The sequence below is a fragment of the Benincasa hispida genome, unplaced genomic scaffold (genome assembly GCF_009727055.1).
Source record: "Benincasa hispida cultivar B227 unplaced genomic scaffold, ASM972705v1 Contig316, whole genome shotgun sequence".
NCBI lineage: Eukaryota > Viridiplantae > Streptophyta > Magnoliopsida > Cucurbitales > Cucurbitaceae > Benincasa > Benincasa hispida.
Window position 1 is genome coordinate 1300595 of NW_024064794.1, and position 24001 is coordinate 1324595.

The following is a 24001-nucleotide window of genomic DNA, read 5'->3' on the forward strand; positions in this document are numbered from 1 at the left end:
TTTGTTGTCCAAGAATAGTCTTGACTTTGGCCTTTTACAGACCAAAATCACCCTTTCCATCAAACTTTTCTATTTCAAATGTAGCAATAACCATCACTAACTTGGAAAGAATGTCGAGAACGGTTTTCTTGAGTATATTGATACTTCAAGAATGTTGATCTTGATTATCTTCAAACACTTTGATACCAAATTTTGTTGAGTTATACTATCTTGTGTGGGCCCAATTAATCAAGATCAATCCTGAGTTGGTGAAGGAATGGTTGAGGAAAGTTCTGTTTCTTTGGGTAAAGCTATCTCTGTTTTTCTCTCTTATTCAATAGGTACTGTTAAATCCTCGATGTGTAAATACTCGTTACTCGATGAATTTCTGCTCGTTACTTGATGGATTTTCCTTCTATCCTCAATGAGTTTCTGTTTTTTCCTTAATGGAACTTGACAAGTGTTAATCTTTCCTTAATGGAACTTGACGAGTGTTAATCTTTACTCGATCCTACTTGATGATTATTGATCTTTACTCAAAGCAACTTGAAGAGAGAAATTATTAACTCGATGCTACTCGATGAGAGAAATTCGTGACTCGATGCAAATCGATACTCTGAAAACGTTATTATTTGATTACAAGATCGTGTTTTCTTGATTTTCAGAGAAACAAATGAAGATTGAAAGGAAGAAGATAAAGAGAAGAAGAAGAAACACACAAAGTTACATGGTTTGGCTAATAAGCCTACGTCCACGGGAAGATTCTCTTTCTTTCTTAATTGAAGATTGCTTATAGCAGTTGTTGTTTACAGAAAAAATAGAAAGTACGATGATTCTCTTTTCTTTTCTTTTCTTTTTTTTTTTTTTGTTCTGATCAGTGGTATTTATAACCCATACCATCTGACCATTACAAAATAAAGTATGTTATGTAAAAGAAACTAGCTGAAATGGTATTTGAAGCACTGTTTTTACATTTGATTTATATTTTGAACTGAGAATTGGACAAATGAGGAGAAAAAGGAGGATGTCTATATGAATAAAAGAGGATATCTATATAATTTTTTTTAAAAAAATGGTGCTTTTGGAACCCAAGAATACTAACTATAGAAGTTTTTTTTCTTGTAAAGCTAACACGGTTAATGAACACTTGAAAGTTCAAGAATATTTTGAAACGAGTATTAATGGTTTGTGTTCATATACTAATACTAAAATTATCTTTGAAGTTTTTTTTTTTTAATTTGTTTAGTTTAAGGATATTTTTAAAACATTTAAAAGTTCATAGATTTTTTTCAAATAAAACACAAATAGTTTCCTAGTGATATGAGTTATTTTTTAATATTTTCTTTAAAGCTTCATCACGTGTTTAAACTTCGAAAGTTTAAAAGTATTTTTGATATCGTACAAAATTTTAAAATATTTTGTATAATTTAAATCACTAGAAAATATCAAAAGGTTGATGTAGGGAATTTCAACTTTCCGCCATTAGGTGAACAACCATATAATTTATTTTTCGCTTCTAAAAATCTGACAGAAAAATGAATATTGCATCTTTCTTTTTTAAGATTCCATACGCCTTTTTAATACATTCGTCACCGTTACTGACTTAAATGGATATAAAAATTAAGTTAAAATATTATTTTTGTCTACTTTAATAGATTTATTATTTTGATATCTATACTTTTAAATGTCCAATTTTAATACTTTCAATAAAACTTTCCTATTAAATTAGAATAAAAAATGGGGTGAGTTGGAAAGAGAAAAAAAAAGTGAAATGTGATTAAAAAAAAAAAATCAAAGAAAAAAAATTGGGTGAAAAAATAAAAATCTTATTATTCTTACTTTTACTTTTTAATCTCTCTCCTTCCCCTCCCATCCTTTCTTTTTTCTCCATCAAGCTTTCTCCCTTCGCCTTCTTTCTCTGTTTCTTCCAATTTTTCAAAAAATGTGCAACACTTGCAGTAGCTTCGGGTATTTGACTGGGTTTGGTCGAAAAGTTTGTGAAAAAAAAAATTGACAAAAATTGAAAATAACACAAATGACTGAGATAAGAAATGAAACTCCAAAAATCCAATAGAGACGACATAGAATGGTTATAGATGAGAGAAAGAGTCCAGAAACTTAAATCATTTAAGGAAAAATATTCATTTAGCAAAATGGGAATTAAAATTTGCTCCTAAAAAGAAGATTTTTTAGAGAATGGGCTTATGGGATTTTGGCTAAACACGATCAAGCATCTGAAGCTGCTGGAAAGAAGATTTTTGAAAGGTGATATTATTTTCCGGCCAAACTGGAGAGAGAAATTGAAGAAGATTTTCCGACCAAACTGGAAGAAACAGAGAAAGAAGGGGAAGAGAGAAAATGATGATGGAGGAGAGAAAGAGAATGGAAGGGGAAGGATAGAGAGATTGAAAAGTAAAAATAAGAATAATAATATTTTATTTTTCACCCAAATTTTTTACTTTGATTTTTTTAATCATATTTCAATTTTCTTTTTTTTTTTTTTTTTTTGCCAACTCGCTTCATTTTTATTCCAATTTAATTGACTATGACCATTTTTAAATTTTATTGAAAATATAAAGATTTAGAGATTATACTATTTAAAAATATAAGAATCAAAATAAAACCATCGTCAAAATATCGAAATGAAAATAATAGTTTAATCTAAATATTAGGTCGGATTTATAGCTCTACAACTAATATGTATATCAAAATAAGAACATTTAAAATCATTTTTCATAAATTTTAATTAACAGAAATTAGTAAGATAAGGTCTTTTTTTCTGAAACGAATAAAATATGATTAGTCAAATCATGCTCTTTTTTTTTGTGATATTTAATGCATGTGAACACTTTTTTTTTGGCCACGTTCGGTCCCCTCGTATGTTATTTATTTTTGCTTACACCCATTTTATATAAGAATTAGTTTTAATTAAAAAATTTTTGATTAGTTACACTGTTTTTTTTTTAAAAAAAAAAAAAGAATTACCATCTTAATCTTAAGCTTATTTGGTTGCCCTATATCTAAATGAAATTCTACAAATGCTAAATTATTTCTAAAAAAACTAATGATCAACCAATCTTTTCTTTTCCAGAACTGATGGTTTTTTTGCAAAATTTTCTTCTAAAGCTGACATGGTAATTTTTTTATTAAAAAAAATATTTTTTTAAAAAACAAAAAGATATCGTTTTTTTTTCTTATTTTTTCAATCTTATTTCTCCTTAGTCCATCCGTAACCAATGTTAGCCATCGTGGTTACTATTAAAAAATTAATGAAGTTCATAAATTCCCAACGGGCACTTGGTAAGAAAAACAAAAATAAAATACGAAGAGATTCGATCCAAGAATTGGTGAATAAAAAAAAAAAGCACACCATGAACATATGTTAAAAGATCACACACATGAAAAGATATAAAGATATCACAATCTTCGAAATATACCTAAGTTATTCTTTTTAATTATCAATTGTGGAACCCCACGTTTCTACAACATACTAACAAGATATCAATTTGAAGAAAAAGATTAGAGTATGTAATTTTGAATATTAGATTAGTAAAGTTGAAGATAATTTAAGTCTTGATTCATCTGAAAAACCAAATATTACACACGAATTAAACACTCAATGAAAGATGGTTGTCGTCAACATTATTGTCACAACAAACAAATGAAAGACATTCTAAGATTGTTCCCATCGATAGAATTTTCTCTCACTTCTTCTTTTCTTAAGTTCACGAAATAAATCAACAGCATGAGAAGCCGATGATGAGAACAATTTCCGTTGATGAGGCCTGAAAAGAAGTCTAGATAAGTAAGTGTTATAAAATGTATCCATCCATAGTCCAAAATGAAGTGCACAAAAACAACTAATTGGAACAATTGCTATTGCAGTAACCGTGGTAGGAATCCATATATTAGCCTCATTGTAGAGCATAAAGAACGTTGCACTGAAGGCAATAACCATGCACACAATGGAGATGAACAACGACGCAATTCCAACAAGCAATTTAGACGGCAACGAGTACAAGAAATCGTCTTCTGCGTAGCGCGAAGTTAGAATCGACAAGAACATCAAAATAGAAGTTGACGATGAGACCAAAGCAAATGCATCTGATATCACGAATATAGTAAACCAAAACTCATGTTGAAAAATAGGTATGCCTGAATTACCATCATTCCCACCAGGTACCGTGAAAGCTGCTGCAAAAACTACTGTCGCAATTAAAGTCGAGACAAGCATGCAAGAATTCGCCGTGTTTTTCATCCATTCCTCACCGTCTTTACGAAGATCTTTATGCTCTTTAGTGAATAACTCACATGGTGTTAACTTGATCGAAGAATCAACTTCACATTTGGCCTCACGTTGTGAAGGCAAAACTATTTTCTCCACTTCCTTAAACCAAAGCAATTCACGTTGCATTTGAAGGGCAGCTCCTGAGACTCTATTGAGATGATTTGGAGCAGCTAATTTTGCAGCTAAATGAAGCATATTGTATTTTTCTTTACCAGTTGTTCTATACTTTGCTGAGAAGTCCTTGAGCCCACTAATCTCATGTATTAGACTGAACACATTCTCGAGTCGATTTTCAACGGCTACGTGAAATACATTCTTACCATCGTCATCATCTTCCCATGCAATATTTGGATATGACTGAATAAGCAAAATTAGAAACTCAACATTTCCTGCCCTTGCAGCATCATGTAATAATATTGTGGGATGTTTGATAAACTTCAACATCTTTTTTTCTGGTAATTCTCGAAGGACATGTCCCCATAGTGATTTAACCAATTGATGAGCTAAGGTCTTCATCACTTCTTTGCCATAAATTGCTTTCGTCCCTTCAGTCAAAATACGAAGCAATATTATAATGTGCAATCAATAAATAAATTGTTTGGGGGCAAAAAGAAAAAAAAAACTGACAAGAGTTGATGCGTTTTTTCCAAATATTCATCTCTGATCTGCTACTGATCGCTGATGGTTTTCTTGCCAAAACATGTAACGCTGTTTCATTATTGTTCTTTGTATCTCTCATAATTGCTAATTTTGGATTCCTTTCAAGAATTTCCAAACTTATGTCTGCGAAAGAGAAAATACAATCCAAGAGATCATTTGAGATTGGTCAGCATACATGGATAGTGATATTGAATATATAAAATGACATTGAATTGTGTTTAGATAATTAGTTTTTGTTTTTGTTTTTTTCTTTTCTTTTCTTTTGTTTTTTTTTTTTTTTTTGAAGACTAAGCTCATATAAATGCTATATATTTTTACCTACATGTTTGTTAGTTTTGTTTTATTTTTTCCTTGTTTTCAAAATTCAAACCAAAAAATTTTGAAATTCAAAAAAATTAGGCATCTTTGCACAACTATTTGATGTTTGGTTTTTGGATGATCTTCCATTTTTTATTTTTTATTTTTTTTTGTATTATTATGGTTTCCATGTCTTTTGAAGATAAGTGTGAGTTTTGAACCAAAATTCAAAAAATAAAAACAAATATTTAAAAAATAGGTTTTTTTTTTTAATTTTCAAAGTTTAGCTTGTTTTTTGAAACACTAATAAAAAGTAAACTACATAACAAAAAAACTCATAATAAGCATATAAAATAACATTTATAAGCTTAAATTTGAAAAAACAAAAACAAAAACCTTATTTGGTAACCATTTCGTTTTCTGTTTTTGGTTTTTGAAAATTAAGTCTATTTTTTCCACATTTCTTACAATTACTTGCATCTTTCTTAAGTACAATTGTTGAATTCTTAGCTCAATTCCAAAAACAAAAACAAGTTTTCAAAAGTTAGTTTTTTTAGTTTTCATATTTTGAATTAGTTTTAAACAATTAGTAGAAAGTAGATAACAAAGTAAGAAATTTAGAGATGAAAATAGTTTCAATATGCTTAATCTTCAAAAACAAAAAATCAAATGTTACTAAATAGAGCCTAAATGGGACTAATTTAATNATAATAAAGTACTAGTTCAAATTAAGGGGAAAAAAACTTTTTAAAAACTATAACCTCGTTTGGTAATCATTTGGTTTTTGTTTTTTGTTTTTGAAAATTAAACCTATAGGCACTACTTTCAATTCTAATTTTTTTTCTTTGTTTTCTACTTTTCACCGATAGTTTAGAAAAGCAAAGCCAAATTTTGAAAACAAAAAAGTAAGCTTTTAAAAATTTATTTTTATGTTTGAAATTTGACTATGAATACAACGATTGTATTTAAGAAAGACAGAAAACATCGTAAAAAATGGGAAGGAAATAAAAATTTTCAAAAACCAAAACAAAAAATGAAATAGTTACTAAATGTATCTATATTTTTTAGTTTTCAAAATTTTGTTTTTTTTCAAAATTGAACTAAAAATGCAAACATTTACGAAGAAACAGTAAACAAACAAGCATAAATTTGAAGAATAAAATGGATACCAAAACTTAACCAATAATAAATTACCATAAAAGTCGCTGTGTATGGTGGCAATAAGAAGTTCAATCTGATCTTGAGAAGTGAGCTGCTTCCGATCAGTGACAGAGAAGAGGTAAGAAGCCATTTGTTTACGTTGATACGAAATTGCCATGAAAAGTGGAGTTGCATTCCCAAATCCACGAATAAGTGGAAGATCTTTATTCTTCTGTACCATCAACTCAGCAATTCTCACGACTCCTGACGTGGCAGCAAAGCAAAGCGCAGTGTTTCCATGTGTGTTTATAATTGCTATGTCATCAAGTGTCATTATATTCATCAATTGCTCTACGAATCCGACATGCTTGGCTCCGGCAGCTATGTGAAGAGCTGTCTCATTGTCCCGCGTTATGTAATTGCTTACACTCCATGACGTGTCCGCCTTCAGAATTGATTCAGCCTTTTCCCAATCACCTTTAAGTGCAGCATGATATAGGCTAATCTTTTTCGCAGCTGAACATTTCGTCACGTGTAATTATTCTTAGAGAAAAATACTTTTTAAAGTATTTAGGTCGATATACAGAAAGGTAATGAATCAGTAGATACACTAAAATATCTTAATTAGGTTAACACATTCTAGCATCCTCATCATATCTTAAGACCAATATGATCTATTAATTTAAAAAGGAAGAATTCAGTAGCTCCATACAGAAAGAAAGCAAGTGAAGGCTAAAGGAAAGCCTTCCATAAGGACTATAGAGGATGCATCGTAGTTATAAAAAAAGGTTTGATTTAGAATTCCAAATAGCAGCCCTCGATATAATATCGTTCCAGAAAAGTAAGCTTTTTTATCCTTCTTAGTTAAAAGAATTGATTTTTTTAACTAAATTCGAAAAAAAAAAAATAAGTCTTTAAAGCTACCATTCTGTTTGATAATCATTTTGTTTTTTAAAATTAAGTCTATTTTCTCTCATATTCATACAATACTTTGCTTATATCTCAAGTACACAAGCTTGAATTCTTAACCATTCTGAAAACTACTTTTTTTTAGTTTTCAAAATTTAACATAGTTTTTTAAAACATGAGTAAAATGTTTATAACAAAGCAAAACATTTAGGTGTAGAAAATGTGTTTATAGACTTAATCTTTAAAAACTAAAAATCAAATACAAAATAGTTACCAAACGAGGCTTGTTTCTTTTTTGTTTTCAAAAAATTGGCTTGTATTTTTAAAACATTGATAGAAAGTAGACAATAAAACAGCGAATTTAGAAGTGAAAAGGAATATTAAAACCAATTGATTATTAAACGGGACGTTAGTAATTTGAAAAGCTGAAATGAAATAAATATGAATGTTTTAAATTATAAGGTCACAAAACATGTCTAAAATTTCATTTTTGGTCCAGAATTTTCAAGTTTGTTTCATTGTTTATTTTAATACCTGGAATTTTGGTCTCTAAGTTCTTCAAAATAATTTGAAGAAATCAATGGTTGTAATGACAAGAAAAAAAAAGGTTTAATTTGCATTAAAGCCTCCTTTAACATACAGTTGTAAATCCACCCAAAAACATGCTTAAAGCTTATGAAACAAAAAGAAACAAATATTGAAACCCAACGCCCAGATAAAAAGTAAATGAAAGTTTTTGAGAAAATGAAGGCATTTAGAAGAAGAAAAAGAGAATTAAAAGAACATACTTATCCTTAGCTGTTTAGTTTCTTCATCAAGAGGAACTTCCGAGTCGATGGTTTGAGTGTCGGCTGTGGCGGCGCAAGAGCTATTGATCTGATCGGCAGTGACTTCCAATTGCAAGTCATCTCCTATAGACGCCGCAAGAATGAGCTTGCGTTCAACAACAACCTCCACTGTCTCACTACAACCTTCTTCTACTTCATCTTCTTCTTTTCCCTTAAATTTTCTTTCAAGATTATTATTGGGTTGATGATAACAACCAGATTCTGGGTCTTTTTTATTTGATTCCTTCACTGGAATCGAACCCGCAATCTCGATTACTTTCGTACGATTCATTCTACTTCTACTACTACTCAATTCAGATGACAAAAAGGAAGAGAAATGAAGAACTTGAGGTGTTTAGATGCTGATGAAGTTCAGATTATTTAGTGTCCTATAAAAAGAGCTAAGAAAAATAAAACATTATTCTGAGTAAAAACAAAACAAAAATTATTCAATGGTGAACTATTATTAGAGAACATGCCAATTTTGAAATCCACATGTTAATTGCAATCTTGTTGAATAATTTTTTATGCAATCTTTTTAGTATAATAGTAGGTGAAGAGATTCAAACCACAATCATATGATCACTAACATACTTGTATGTCAGTTGAGCTATACTTGTTTCTTTGAAAAAAATTGACGCAATTCACTCATAACTAAGGCTCACTTTTATTCTATCTAAAAAAATCATTATAATTTTGTTCCAATTTCAATCTTAGTTTTAGCACAACAACGATTAGTTAGTTAACTATTTATAGAAAAAAAATATATTTTTTTTTACGGAAAATAGATTGTAGGTGGTTTTTTATTTAGGGTGATTTTTTATATGGTAAAATTGCTAAAAAGATTTTCAAATATAATAAAATGTTATTGTTTCAATAATGACATTTTGCTATATTTATAATAAATTGACTCATTTTCTTATATTTGAAAACATCAATTTTCTTTAATTCCCAAACTTCCATGTTGGTTATTCCCATTTGTCCTCTCTTTTCTCAATATTTTATTCTATATGGGGTTATTTAGATAGGGGTGGTTTTAAAAGTTAATTGAGAAAATAGGTGGCTTTTTTGTCGTCTGGGTCTCTTGAAGATACACTCTGGAATATTTTATTATTTCCTTTTTAGCCTCGTACGCCGCATTTTTTTAAAAAAAAATTAAACCAGTCATTCAGAAATATTTTATTTAGTTTTTTCCCCCGTACGCCGCATTAATCGCATACAGTCGCTTAGTAAACTATGCGATCGTTTAGTAATTATACACGATTGCACACAATCGCTTAGTAAATTATCAACGATCATTTAGTAAATTACTATGCGATCGTTTACTATGCATCTCCTTAGTCTCGAGTTTGGTCTTGAGACATTGACCTAAATGAAATTTATCACCTTTAGCGACCAAGGTATCTCCTGGGTGCACAATCTTTTATGCCAAATCTACTCAAAATATTTTCAATGTAGTTCTTTTATGACAATCTCAAAAAACCTTGAGAACGATCTTGCAGTATTTCAATTCCTAATACAAAAAAAGCATCACCAAGATCATTTATCTCAAAATTCTTTTTGAGAAATCTCTTAATGTCATGCAATAAACCTACATCATTACTTGCTATGAGTATATCATTGACATATAACACCAGAAAGATTGATTTACTCCCACTAAACATGTGATGTACACAATCTTCCACTATATTTACCTCAAAATCAAAGGAGGTTATCACTTCATTGAATTTGTGATACCATTGACGAGGCTTGCTTGAGACTGTAGATGAATTTCTTCAATTTGCACACCATAGACTTTGAATTACTAGACACAAAGTTTTCTGGTTGCACCATATAAATCGTCTCAACAATGTTCCCATTAAGAAACACAATTTTTACATCCATCTGGTGTAGCTCTAAATTAAAGTGAGCTACCAGTGCCATGATTACCCTAAAATAGTCTTTTGATGAAATTGGAGAGAAAGTCTCTTTGTAATCAATGTCTTCCTTTTGAGTAAAACCCTTTGCAACAAGACGAGCTTGATATCTTTCGATAATGCCATGTGAATCCCTTTTGGTTTTAAATATCCATTTACAATCTATGGGTTTCACTCCTCATGGCAATTCGACAAGCTCCTAAACGTCATTGTCTTTCATGGATTTTGTTTCCTCTTCCATAGCATTTATCCACTTTCGAGAGTTAGAACTTTGTAGAGCTTGTTGGAAGTTGATTAGATCATCTTCCATTACGCCCACATTATCCTAATGTTCTTGAAGAAACACAAACTCAACATCCTCAAGGAATCTAGCATTTTCTGTCTCAAACAATGATCTAGAAGTGGGATCATAAAACTTGAAACCCTGATAGTGCTCAGAATACCCAACAAAATAGCAGGTAATAATTCTTGAGTCCAATTTTCTTTCATTAGGCTTGTAAGACCTTGTTGGGGTTGATGCCCTAAATCTCGTAGGGTCCTGCAGTTTGTAAACACCTGTATGAACAAACGCTTGTGATGTAATAATTTGAGATATTTTCTTCACTATTTTCTATGAAATATAAGATATTTTAGTTGCATTTACCACAAACCAATAAACTAAGATCCTTGGTTATCGTTGTAACCTAAGTATGTATATGGAGACATACAAGTGGATCATGGCTTAAGTGATAACCTAAATAGTCTGTAGTATATGGATAAAGGAGGGAAACCTTATCCTAGTGACACTACGGATATGGCCTTGTAGATGTTACAAGTGTTGTAAAGTGCTACAAATGGTCTGATCTCGATCATTCATGTGGAGACATGCAAGCGGGGGTGTCCTATACAAAGGAATTTGTATAAAACTGGACCACGAAGTGTTTAGTCTCGTTATATAACGCCGTTCATGACAGAGACTTTCATTTCACTAAGATGACCAAAGGTAACACGACCTTAATCCTAAGTGAGTAGGGAACTCTTGCCTATGAGAGCGGTTCTTTGATTTGCATGGGTGTGAGTAGCCAGATTACCGACTCAAACCTACCACTTTGGGGATTCGTCTGATTAGGGAGCTGGGAACTCAGCTACACAAGATGAAATTCACTCCTTCCCCGAAGCAAGGGTAAGTAGATAGATTGCTCCCTTAAGGGCTGGTTCCGAGGCTTGAACGATGTGGCGCCACTCACCTTCTCATGGCTCAAGAGGTGTCCACTCATAGTAGAATTATGATGTATTGTTCATTAGAAAGACCAGTGGTACTTTAGGAGTTAGATGTAACTAAAGGGACAAAATGGTAAATTGGCCCAACTGTACTTACGAGCGATCTGTGAAGAGTTATCATAGTGTTGACTGGTTATATCCAATGGACACAAGAAATATATCTGTAGTGAGAAGAGTGTAGTTGTCGGTCTTAGTGGAGTGTCGGGTAGTTAACGAATGGTGGATCTCGTGATAAAGAGTTTAGTCAGCTATTCATGTATCGTTGGAGCTTCAAGCTATAGGTCCATAAGGTCCCCTTGGTAGCTCAATGGATTCAAGTTGAGAATAAGTTTTTGGGTCAGTTTGAAGTGTTCAAATTGACAAGAGAGAGTTTGATTATATATGATTGATTAAACTGGTTCAATTATATGTGACATAATTGATATGATGTATGAGATACATTAATTGGAGGAATTTGATATAAATATGATTTATATTAAGTAAAGGAGAAAAGAACTATGGTTTAAATCATTACATATGATGTGATATTAAAACTATAAGTTATAAATATAATATGATAAGTTAGTTATTATATTTATTTATAATTAAAACAATTATATGATAATTATGGGTGGTTTCTCCTTTAATCATGCGTGGAAGTGGGAGATTATGTTCATTTTTCATAATTGAAGGATAAAATGAAAAATGTTTTCATTTTTTAAACAATCGCTTCATTAAGGGCTTTTACTAATCGTTTAGCTGCCGAGAGACTACACGATAGCCTTCTAAGCGACAGCCTTAACAATCGTGTAAGTGCCTTTCTCTAAACGATTGTGTAAACGATCAAGCCTGTTTACTAAACGATCGTGTACCTTCAAGTTTTACTAAACGATCAAGCACCACAGTCTATGCGATAGACAGTTCATTCTCCCACTTGCTTGATCGTATAGTTCGATCGTTGTTTCCTCCATTCCTCTACCAAATCCAATAGAGCCCACACCTCCTAGATTCTCACTCTGAGAATACCAAGGTTGCAGAGTGATGGTGCCTAAGGGGTTACTTGTGTTGGGGTTGATGTCCTAAAGTCTCGTGTCTTGTAGTTTGTAAACAGTATGTACGAACACTCGTGTTGTTAATATATGATAATTACTTCACATCTTATTTTTTGCTCGGTTAATTGTTTTATTTGCTTTACCATAAACCAATAAACATAAAATCTCTGGTTATCTGCATGTGACTCAAACATGTATGTGGTGACATACAAGTGGATCATGTCTTGAGTGATAACCAAAATGGTCTGTAGTAAATGGATAAAGGAGGAAAACCTTATCCTGGTAACATTACGGACGCGGCCCACTTTGTGGAGTGGTCATAAGTGTTATGACTTGTCACGGATGGTCTGATCCTGATCATTCGTGTTGGGTACATGCGAGCGGGGGCGTCCTATTCAAAGAGTTTGTATAAGACCTAACCACGACGTGTTAATGTCTCGTAATATAACACCGTTCATAATAGAGACTTCACTTCACTAGGATGACCATAGGTAACATGACCTCAATCCTGAGTGAGTTGGGAACTCCTGCCATTGAGGACGGTCATTTGATTTGTATGGATGTGAATGGCCAGGTCGTCGATTCAAACCTACCATTTTGGGGATTCATCTGATTTGGGAGCTGGGAACTCAACTACACAAGATAAAATTCATTCCTTCCCCGAGGCAGGGGTAAGTAGATAGATGGCCCCTTAAAGGCTGATTTCGGGGTTTGAACAATGTGGTGCCGCACACCTTCTCTTGGTCCGAGAGGTGTTCACACATAGTTGGACTATGTTGTATTGTTCATCAGAGGAATCAGTGGTACTTAAGGAGTGAGATGTAACTACAGGGGCAAAACGGTAAATTGGCCCAACTGTACTTACGAGCATCTGTGAAGGGTCATCGTACTCATGATTGGTTATATCCGATGGACACAAAAATATATCTATGGTAAGAAGAGTGCAGCTATTGGTCTTTAGTGGAATCACTGATAGTTAACGGATGGTGGATCTCGTGGCTAAAAAGTTTAGTCAGCTATTCACGTACCGTTGGAGCTTCGAGCCACAAGTCCAATATGTCCCCTGGGTAGCTTGGATAAAGTTAAGAACCAGTGTTTGGGTTAATTTGAAATGTTCAAATTGACAAAAGGAAGTTCAATTATATATGATATAATTGGACTGGTTAATTATATATGATATAATTGACTAAATGGATGAGATACATTATTTTGGAGAAAATTAGATATAAATATGATTTATATCAAGTAGAGGAGAAAATACTATAGTAGATATATGATACCAAATTATAGGATATAAATATAATATGATTATATTAATTAATTAATTGATCGATTGATTATATGATAATTAATCAATTTTTCCACGTTCGAACGTGGGTAGTGGGCAGCGTTGGTTATGGTAACCAACAGATTAAAAATGAAAAGAAGTTTTCATTTTGCAATCGAGCATTCATATTTTTTTTTTTACCGCCCAAAAGAATTCATGAAAACGGTCGGGAGAGCCTATACGATAGTAGCTCTTCCATCTAAACGATCGTCCACCTCACGATTTCTCTAAACGACCGTATACGTTTTTTCTAAACGATCGTTCAGCCTTTCCTACATGATCGTGTAACTCTTCTATACAATAAGTACTTCCGCTATATGATAGCATTGTATTATCTCCCACTTGCTTATCGTCTACATGAACCGTTGTCCTTTGTCCTCTACCAAACTCACCAAAGCCCTCTATTTGGATTTTCACTCCGAGGATACCTGAGCTTCATTAATGGTGGTGTCGTCCCCGCTGCGATGTTCGTGTTCGTATTGATCGTGTTGTTGCAGTCGACATTCCCGCCGGATGTTGGTAGATCTGTTGGAGGGATCTGCTGCTTGGGGTTCTAGAGTTTGAAGACAGTCTTCAACTGGTATGGAATCCCTTCCCTGTTATTCTCTTTTGTTCTGAGCATGCCGATAATTAGATTAATGTGCATAATTGTTAGTGTTGAATGTATATCATTTGTATTTCGGCCATGGTGAGATCGGACTGATCTGAACACGCTTGTGGAACTTTCGGTATGAGATCCTTCAACTTGTTCATGGAGAAGATTGTTCGTGATAGTGACAGCGAGAGGTTTGCTAGACGATTGTAGCGACAGCGAGAGGTTGTTGTTCCAGTCTTCACGAGAGCGAGAGATTAGTAGAAGAAGAGTTCTTCAAAGGTATGTCTCTCGTTCCTTTTGTATTTAATTATGAAAGTATGTTGTAATTTATTAGAATGTGCATAACTATTTTGTATGTTTGTGAATGCCTTTAATTCTGTCATAATGGGCTTGGAAAGATCTTCCTTCCGCTCATAGGTTCTATTTGATAAGAGTTCCTTTAGACCTAGCCTTAGCTAGACAATCCCAGATGTGAAGATGTCTAATACTAGGCTTCTTTTCTGTCCACATCTCATAAGGGGTTTTAACTACTGCTTTACTAGGTACACTATTAAAAATATATGCTACAGTCCTTAGTGCCTCACCCTAGAGGGATTCAGTAGCCTGTTTCTTGCTCTTATTCTACTTAGATGTCCTTTCTGTAACACTCGTAGATTTTCTTTTCTTCTTATCATGAGAGTCAGTTGCCAAATGAGCACTTTTTGTCCTTTCTCTCTCAATCCCATCTTCTTTTTGCACACATTGTGAGGTAAGCTCATTAATACTCCATTTATCCTTATGAGTATTATAGCTTATCTAAAATTGAGTGAATTGTGCAGGAAGAGAGATAAGTACCAGATGTACGAGTAAATTTTCATGTATCTCGATATCAAGTGTTTTTAATTTACTTGCGAGATTGGACATTTCCATAATGTATTCCCTTATGTTTCCATTACCCTTATAGCTCATAGAAGTTAAAGAAGTCAAAAGGCTACTTGCTTTCCCTTTTTTATTTTTAGCAAAATATTTCTCGATTTGAGGAAGGAACTTATTGGTATTTTCACTTTCTGTGATAAAGCCTCAAAAAGACTCCGGAATGGGCTTAATGATCATCAGACACATGCAATTTGACCATTCTCACTTCTCTATATTAGCCGTATTTGGTTTCCTTAGCAGATATAGGTTTATCGGCCCTTAATGTCGTTGAGAATGTCCTAAAATTCACAGTTTGTAATCATGAAAACATATTCTATTTATCGATAAAAGTATTGTTGAAGCATTTATTCAATAAAAGTGTTATTGAAATTGCATTATATTATAAAATCCAATAAACGAATCCATGGCTATAGTATGAATGTTGTGACTCTATGTAGAGACATAAAAGAGGATCAAGTTATAATATATAGCCAAAAAGGTCTATAAGTATATGGATGAGATTGAGTACCTCGTCCTGGGGACACTATGGATGCGACCTACTTTGTATACTGATACAAACAACGTGATCCCAAAATCATTCATGTGAAGACATGCGAGTGAAGGCATCCTATGCAAAAGAGTTTTTGCATAAGATTGGACCATGAAATAGTCACTTTTCTTTATAAGGATTATTTATTGTTAATACTGACTATTTCAATTCGATGACCTAGGGTAACCCGATCTTAATCCTGAGTTAACTACGAACTCCTGTTTATTCGAGATTATCCTTTGATCTGCATAGGTGAGAGCAGTTCAACAACACTGCTCAACAAGCCTCCCATTTTAGGGATAAGACCGAATAGATAGCTAGGGACACAATTCTACAAGATGGAATTCACTTCTACCCATTTTAGGGTGAACAAATAGGTTGTTCCCTTATGTACTGATTCCTAATCTTGAAAAAATGAGCCCCGTCCTCTCATGGCCAAGAAAGACATAGTTTATTAGTTGGACTAAAAACCAATTGTTGAATAGAGGATCAATGGGAGCTTAAGGAGTAAGATGTATTTATAGGAGTACAACGGTAGTTTTGATTTAGCTGTAAATACGAACGACCTGTAAAGAATCGACTTATTAATCATGATTAAATCAAGTGACAGAAATATATCTACAGTGAAGAGAGTGCAACCATTGAGCTATAGTGATATGTCTCAGTGGTTAACAAATATTAATTAATTCGATTTAAAGAGTTTAGCCAATTAATCTCAAATCGTTGGAGTTCATGATCTGTAGGTCCATAAGGTCCCTCTACTAGCTCGTAAAACATTACACCTTGGATTAGAAAATTGAGCGAATTTGAAGTGTTCAAATCCGAAATTAGGGTTTGAATTTGAAATGTTCAAATTCAATTTAGAGTCTGGATAATTATATTCGATATATTTAAACGCTTAATTATCAAAATGAAACGTAATTAGAGAGTCTAAAATATTTAAATATTGATTACATGAATAAGGATTCATGTATGAATTAGGTGTTTTTTTTAATTTAATATTTGATATTAAATTATTATTTAATTAATTACATATGTTAAACAATTATTTATTTAAATAAATCAATTTTAATTTATAAAATTCAATTTTGAATATTGAATTTTAGTTTTAACTAATTTAATTTTAAAGTAAAATTAATTAGATTAAATTTCAAATTAAAAATTAGTTTAATTTGAAAGTGGGTTTACCCCCAAAATAAAAATTGGTTTAGTGGATTAATCCATAATTCAACACCTAGGCCACTTAGTTTATGGATTTTGAAGTGTCAATTAGCCTAAAGACTAGGTGGTTGCATGCTTGAACTTGTTAAATACTTCAATTTTTAGAAATTTGAGCAGATTTGCATGCTAGTTTTTTGAAAATTCTGAAGTTTTGAAACTCTCTCAAACCTCTCCAATCCCAACCTTAATTCATCTCAACTGAGAGTTTCACCACTCAAATCCAATGTTAAGAATAATAGAGAAGCTCCTCTTGGTGGTCTACTAAGAATTTGAAGCTCCAATTCGTGGTATTCAGTAAGGAATTAAAGTGAATCCACAAAGGTATATATTCTAGAAACCCTCTTTTGTGAAAAATTGTTTTTAGGATGCTTTGAACTCAAATTAAGTGTAATTAGAGTGCTTAATGATTCTGTTTGCTTCCGCTTTATGCATGTTTATCCTATCAAATGCAAGGTCCAAATCTATATACTCAAGAAATATCTCTAGGTTTTCTTCCAAATCTTGAAGTTCAATCCATTTAACTTAGGGTTTAAACTCTGATTTCTAGATATATGAGTAAGACCAACTGAAATAATAATTAAAAAAAAAAAATACTCACAATTAAAATATAATAAAATAAATTCACATATGTGGTGAGCCCCTTTAACAAGATATCTAGCACAATATTGATGTCTAGCCTTTGGGCAAGTAACACCAACTGTAAATGGTACTCTTAATGCAGTAGTCAAAGTACAACAATAAATTTTGTAAAAAAATAGTTTTTCTTTAGACCGATTATTTTTCACATGAGCAATCCTTATACTTGTAACATACTCATTACCACATGCATACCCACAATTTGGCCAAATAATTATCTTCTTTTGGGCCGATAATTATCCGCATAAATTCATGAATATTCACATCTTATAAATTAATCTAGATAGCAAAGACTACTTTGATAGCATATTATTTTGACCAATTCAATCTAAAATATAAGATACAATAATATAATAATATTATTGTACAAAAATAATGGGATAATAATACCAATACACATTACCAAAATTCACCGAATAATTGCATACATATAATACAGTTAAAGCAACATAAACATATGAATATCATCAAAAATCATTAATCAAATTTAAGTTTAAATTCACCAAAATATCGATCATATTTAAATTTAAATTTACCAAATTATCAATCAAAATTAAATTTAAAACCATAACATGATTGGTCAAATTTAAAAGTAAATTTACAGTATGATTAATCAAATTTAAACTTAAGTTCAATATTATCAATCAGATCGGACTTAGATGCACACAACTATCAACAAATTCCAAATTAAATAAGAATGATCAACATGATTGATTAGAACCGATTGATTAATTCTTGACAAATACAAGATTTCAAATTAATTAGAAAATAAACCATTGAATTCAATAGGCAAGAAACCATCGAATTTACAGAATCAATTTTTTTATAAAAAAAAACATCGAACCGCTGAAATCATTGAATTAAAATTGGCAAGAAACCAGATTGATAAAAGACAAATAACTTTCGACAGCATAAAAGGTGCAACACGGCATTTAACCAAAGTAAATATATATATAGCCGGTGAGATTGCCGCATACTACTGGTCGTGGTGCACAACCGGATTCCATTGAATTTAATTTTTTAAGAAAAGCCAAGGACAACTGATGCTACTGTATTGTCCATATTCTTTTCTCTTTTTTTTTTTTTTTTTTTTTTATATAGAAAATTTTAAATAATCTTTATAGTTTTTAACCGAAACCAAAATTCAATTACAATACCAATGGAAAACGAACAAAAACCAATAATCTAATATGAATTTTATGCTTTGATACCACTTGTTAGCATAATTATTTTAAATCTTTATTGAATAGATTAACCTTAGGATCATCCATGTCAAATTGTCAAGAATAAGTAATATACGAATTCCATTGAAATTAATAATAGATGACTATAGTCTTCTTTAACTAAAACGCAAAATGCCCTTAATGGGTTCTCTCTCTAGATGTGATTCAAGAAAGACTGAGTGCTTATTGTTTTGGTATATTGGGGATCATAACACTAAGACCACTTTAATACTACATTAAACCTTAATTAACTAGGAATGAGCTTCTAAAATCCATACTCAAATAAGAATCTAGAACTTTAATTAATTAGATTACATAATATGATTCAACCTAATAAAATAAATAAATTATTAATTCATATATATAGCGCATATTTTAATTAAATATATTATTATTTAAATATGTCTAGGTAAATGTATAATACCTTTTGACATAATTTACAAAAGTTGTTGTGGACAGATAACCTCTAAAAAAAACAAGTTGATTTTGACGACCTATACTGCGTGTATAGTTGATTTTGATAGATGATTTCTTTTCGTTCTGAATTATGTCTTATTATTGAACCAGTTGACCCACCTACAAATCTAGCATGCACAGTAAATAGAGACTCATTCAACCGATCAATGACCTAGGCGTAGAAAATATATTACTTTTAAGATATACACCAACTAAGATTCATAAAAACCACAACCAAAAGTTAGAAGTTCAGCCACATAGCATATATTAACCCTTATATATGTATATGATTCCATCAATCACATTACTTTGGTTGGAGTTTGACTTATTTTTTCAGTTGAAATTATCCAAAAAGACGAGTGTGTTGTAAATCTAAATCTTAAAAGAAATATCCAACAAGACAATCCACTAGTAAATTACCACGTCATATCAATTTAAATAAGTTTAGAGATCATTTGTGATTATTTTGTATTATGTCATAAACTTTTATATATATATATATATATATATATATATATATACTTTCGAGTTCAAGTTACATTGGAGTGGAGAGGGGAAATGTGAAAGAAATTCAGTGGTGGGACAATATGAGATAATGATACTTCTACTAAGGGCACCAATGAAAATTTTCTAATAATAAAAATGGCAGACAAAACCCACAAGAATCGCAAATAATCCAAAGTAATAAAAATCTATCAATCATAAGTCATAAAATTAAAGCATTACTTGGGACAAGTTTGGAATGAGAGTCACAAATAATTTAAATAAAAGCCGAACCATCAGAATTCAACCGATGCGACATCGATTAATTAAGAATAAGAACCACTCTTTTTCATGATGTTTTCTTAGAAAATTAGACCAATCATTGAAATGGTTGTGGGTCTCAAAAAGTCGGGAAAAAACCACCTTGTAATAAAATAATTACAATAATTTATAATAAAGAAAGACACTTTGAAGTACATTTTTGGATTATTGTACATTTTTTTTATAAATTTAATTTTATATTTACAAAATGCACCTATAATAATTATCAGTTGAAAACTTTTGATTTTTTTTCTTTATTTACCCATATTAAATTAAAGATTAATGACATTTAATTATATCTATAAAAAATTAAAAATTTTAAGATCGTAAAAGTCTCTATCATTCGTTCATTTTCAATCACTATGGAAGTGGATCTTCTAAAATTTTTTAATACATTGGGGTTTTTTTTTTATATAAAGAATAACAATAATAAGAAAACAACAATGATATGGTTTGTGAATTACAGTAAAGTTTGGACCTGATTTCCAGACTTGATGTTGAGAACAAATAAAGTAAGTTTCATTTGATAACCATTTTCTTTATGGTTTTTGGTTCTTGAAAATTAATCCTTTTTTTTTTTTCCATTTCTTACAATAATTTGTATCTTTCTTAGGACAATGGTTGAACTCTTAGTCAAATAGAAAAATAAAAACAAATTTTTAAAAGCTATTTTTTTAGTTTTCAAAATTCAGCTTGGTTTCTTAAATTATTAGCAAAAAGTAGATAACAAAAGAAGAAATTCGAAGGTAGAAGTAGTGTCAATAGAATTAATTTTCAAAAACAAAAAACCAAATGGTCCCAGATCAAGCCACTTTTTGTTTTGTGATAAATATCAGATATGAAAAATTTGAATACTCAACTTTATGTTGGAAATGACTTTTAGGCTTAGGTCCACAACAAAAGCTAAAGTCCATAGCAAAAGTTAAAAGAAAATGGGTGAAAGTTATCCCACATTGGAGAATTAAGTAAATCCTAAAAGGTATAAATATCAAGGCATGGTAGGGATGATTTCAAAGTTTGGTGGTGGTGGAAGTATAACCGTTTCTAACCCTTTCACCACACATGTGTGTTGTTGTTATCATCTATTTGGGTAAATGCACTTGTGCAAAAAAAAAAAAAAAAAATTTTTAATACTTACCATTTTAATATTTTAACCTGATTTTATTTTTAAAAAATAAAGCCATTTGAATATTAAATGAGATTCATTATTTTGATAGTTTTCTTCCCATTTTATGCTTGTTTTTCTTCTTATTCAATCTTAATAGTTTTGTATTCATCTTCTTCTTAAACCCATACCAACAAATCTATAAGATAATCGGTAATCTATATTTTAATTCACCAATAGATCTATTGGATCAATTAGTAATATGTATTCTAATTTTGATCTTCTCTTAATCTGTTTTGTGAAAGGATGTGCGAATATCTACAACAGAAGCAAATTGGATCCTAATTGTTTTATTTTACAAAAATAATAAATTCAGAAGACAGAAACCACTCATATACATTTAAAATTACAGCCTATGCTATGAAGAAATTCTAAAAAGAATTAAAAAGGGTAGGAGTTACATACCCTTGAATGCTATATTATTCACGTAATTCCTCTTTGATCACGATCTCAATGAACTCTCCTTGGAAGTTGAACACGCAAAAAACATAAACGCAAAAGGTCAACTCCGAACACCACCACAAAACAACCTTGGTATTCTCCTAGGGTTGAGAATCTACGAGAGGGTTGGGCTTCATGTTAATTTTTGTGAGGGAAATGAGAGAATTTTTTTAGAGAAGAAAGATTTTGCAGAGAAATTCTTGGGTGTTTGAATTCTAAAACTTTAACGAGGATGAAGATAACTTTTTCCATGAAAGAAAAAATTCACGATCCTTTTCTAGAGAATAAGGGGGAGCGATTTATCAAAATAACTTCCTCTATAACTAATTAATTTGTAAAAAAATTAAAAACTAATTATTAAATTATATATATATATATTAACTAATTTACTATATATAACATATTAACTATATGTTATATCTAATATAACATATAACCTATAGTTTATATTATATAATACATAAGATAATCTAAAGTTTAATATTCCTCAATTAACATATAATATTTAATATGAATCAAATTCATATTAAATATAACCTATAGTATTTATATGAATCATATCATTTAATTAATATTTGAATCATATTCAAATATTTATTTCATTTGAAATAAAACTTTATATTATAATGTATCAGATATATTATATTAATTATATCATATATAAATAATTCTATCAATTAATTTGAACAATCCAAATTAATCCAAAATTAATTTGATTCTCAATAATCTCAGTTGAATTATCGATAAACCTTATGGACCTGTAGATTGAAGCTCAAATAGTACTTGGTTAATTAATTAAACTCTTTAATTAAATTAACCAACATCCATTAATAGTCGGTCACTCTACCAAAAATCGACAACTACACTCTTCGCACTACAAATATATTTCTTTGTCCATTGTATACAGCCAATCAATGGTGAGTTAACCTTTCACAAATTGTTCGTAAGTACAACTGGGCCAAGATTACCGTTTTGCCCCTATAGTTACATCTAACTCCTGAAGTACAACTAATCTCTCTAATGAATAATAAGTCATAGTCCAACTATGATCAAGTCACTCTTAGGCCAGGAGAGGGTGTGACGCCACATTATTCGGGCCCCGAAATCAGCACTTAAGGGAGCAATTTCTCTACTTACTCTAACTATAAAGAAGAAGTGAATTTCTTCTTGTGTAGCTGCATTCCAAATTCCTCAATCAGATAGATCCCCAAAATGGAAGGCATATTGAGTCATCGAAACTGGCCACTCTCACCTACGCAGATCAAAGAACCGTCTGCAAATTGAGTCGGCGAAACTAGTCATCTTGGAGAAATGTAAGTCTCTTCTATCAACGGTGTTATGTAGCAAGACTATTCATTTCGTGGTCCAGTCTTATACAAACTCTTTGTATATAATGTCATCGCTCACATGTCTCCACATGAATGATCAGGATCAGATCATTTGTAGCATTTTATAACAATTGTAACAACTACAAAACAGGTTGTGTTCGTAGTGTTACCAAGATAAGGTACCTATCCTTATCCATCTACTATAGACCATTTAGGTTATCTCGTAAACATGATCCACCTGTATGTCTCTACATACATGTTTAAGTTACAGAATATAACATTAGATCTTAATTTATTGGTTTTGTGGGTTAATGCTACTAAATGCCAAATAAAATCTCTTATTTTATTAGATAAATAAATTATTTGAACATTGCAATTACAAACTACATAACCCATGGGATTTAGGGCAGCATCCAAACATTCTGAGCATTCTTTTTCTTGATTCCAATCCATTTTTTGGCAAGTGCATGCCTAAAGTGTTAACCCTGGAGAGCAACTGACACTAGCGATTAGTACCTAGGTCGCATCGTAATTGCTTTCAGGACACTAGTTCTTCCACGACGCAGCTACTTTTCGATAACTGTATTTTAATACTCTATCTCCATTTCATCTTCCAACAAGAAAAGATAAACATTAAAAAAAATTAAGCTAACCCAAACGATATTAAACTAGTTTCATTTCCCATAAATTTTTTTTCAAACAATAAAAGGGAAAATGTTAGGCCCAAGAGTTTTATGTTCAGCTCAAAAGAAAATTAGGAAATAAGCCCAAATAGAAAATATGTGATGTAGAAAGAGCCATGCAGCTTCACTTGGTTCTCAGACGTGGTTGTCACTCACGATGAGGATAACTCTCATAGTGTAGTCATCAGCTTCAACATGCAATTCTTAACTTCTAATTTTGATTTTCTCTATTTTGTTCTCTCGAGGCTTCGATGAAGAAGATGATGCAGAGTCACTATTCTGTATGAAGAAAATTAAGATCAAGTATGGAGGAATTAACTTGATGAAGAAGAAGATAAGAAAGAACAAGAGCAGGACACAGGAATTAAGTG

General features: G+C 31.3%; 1 protein-coding gene across 1 annotated transcript; it reads right to left on the minus strand.

Moving 5' to 3' along the window:
- Positions 1 to 3591: 3591 nt before the first annotated feature.
- Positions 3592 to 21891, minus strand: LOC120069299 (ankyrin repeat-containing protein NPR4-like). The gene is made up of 5 exons (XM_039021011.1): positions 21584 to 21891; positions 8062 to 8489; positions 6419 to 6880; positions 4895 to 5050; positions 3592 to 4812 (listed from the first exon to the last, which is right to left on the minus strand). Exons 2-5 carry the CDS (start codon positions 8390 to 8392, stop codon positions 3653 to 3655), a joined length of 2109 nt encoding a protein of 702 aa, XP_038876939.1. The 5' UTR covers positions 8393 to 8489; positions 21584 to 21891; the 3' UTR covers positions 3592 to 3652.
- Between the last annotated feature and the right edge of the window lie 2110 nt (positions 21892 to 24001).

Coding starts and splice junctions, on each gene's coding strand:
- LOC120069299 (XM_039021011.1), bottom strand. CDS start 8,392: ATGAATCGTACGAAAGTAATCGAGATTGCGGGTTCGATTCCAGTGAAG. Junction 6,881..8,061: donor AACTAAACAGCTAAGGATAA/GTATGTTCTTTT, acceptor CGAAATGTTCAG/CTGCGAAAAAGATTAGCCTA. Junction 5,051..6,418: donor CATACACAGCGACTTTTATG/GTAATTTATTAT, acceptor TCTCTTTCGCAG/ACATAAGTTTGGAAATTCTT.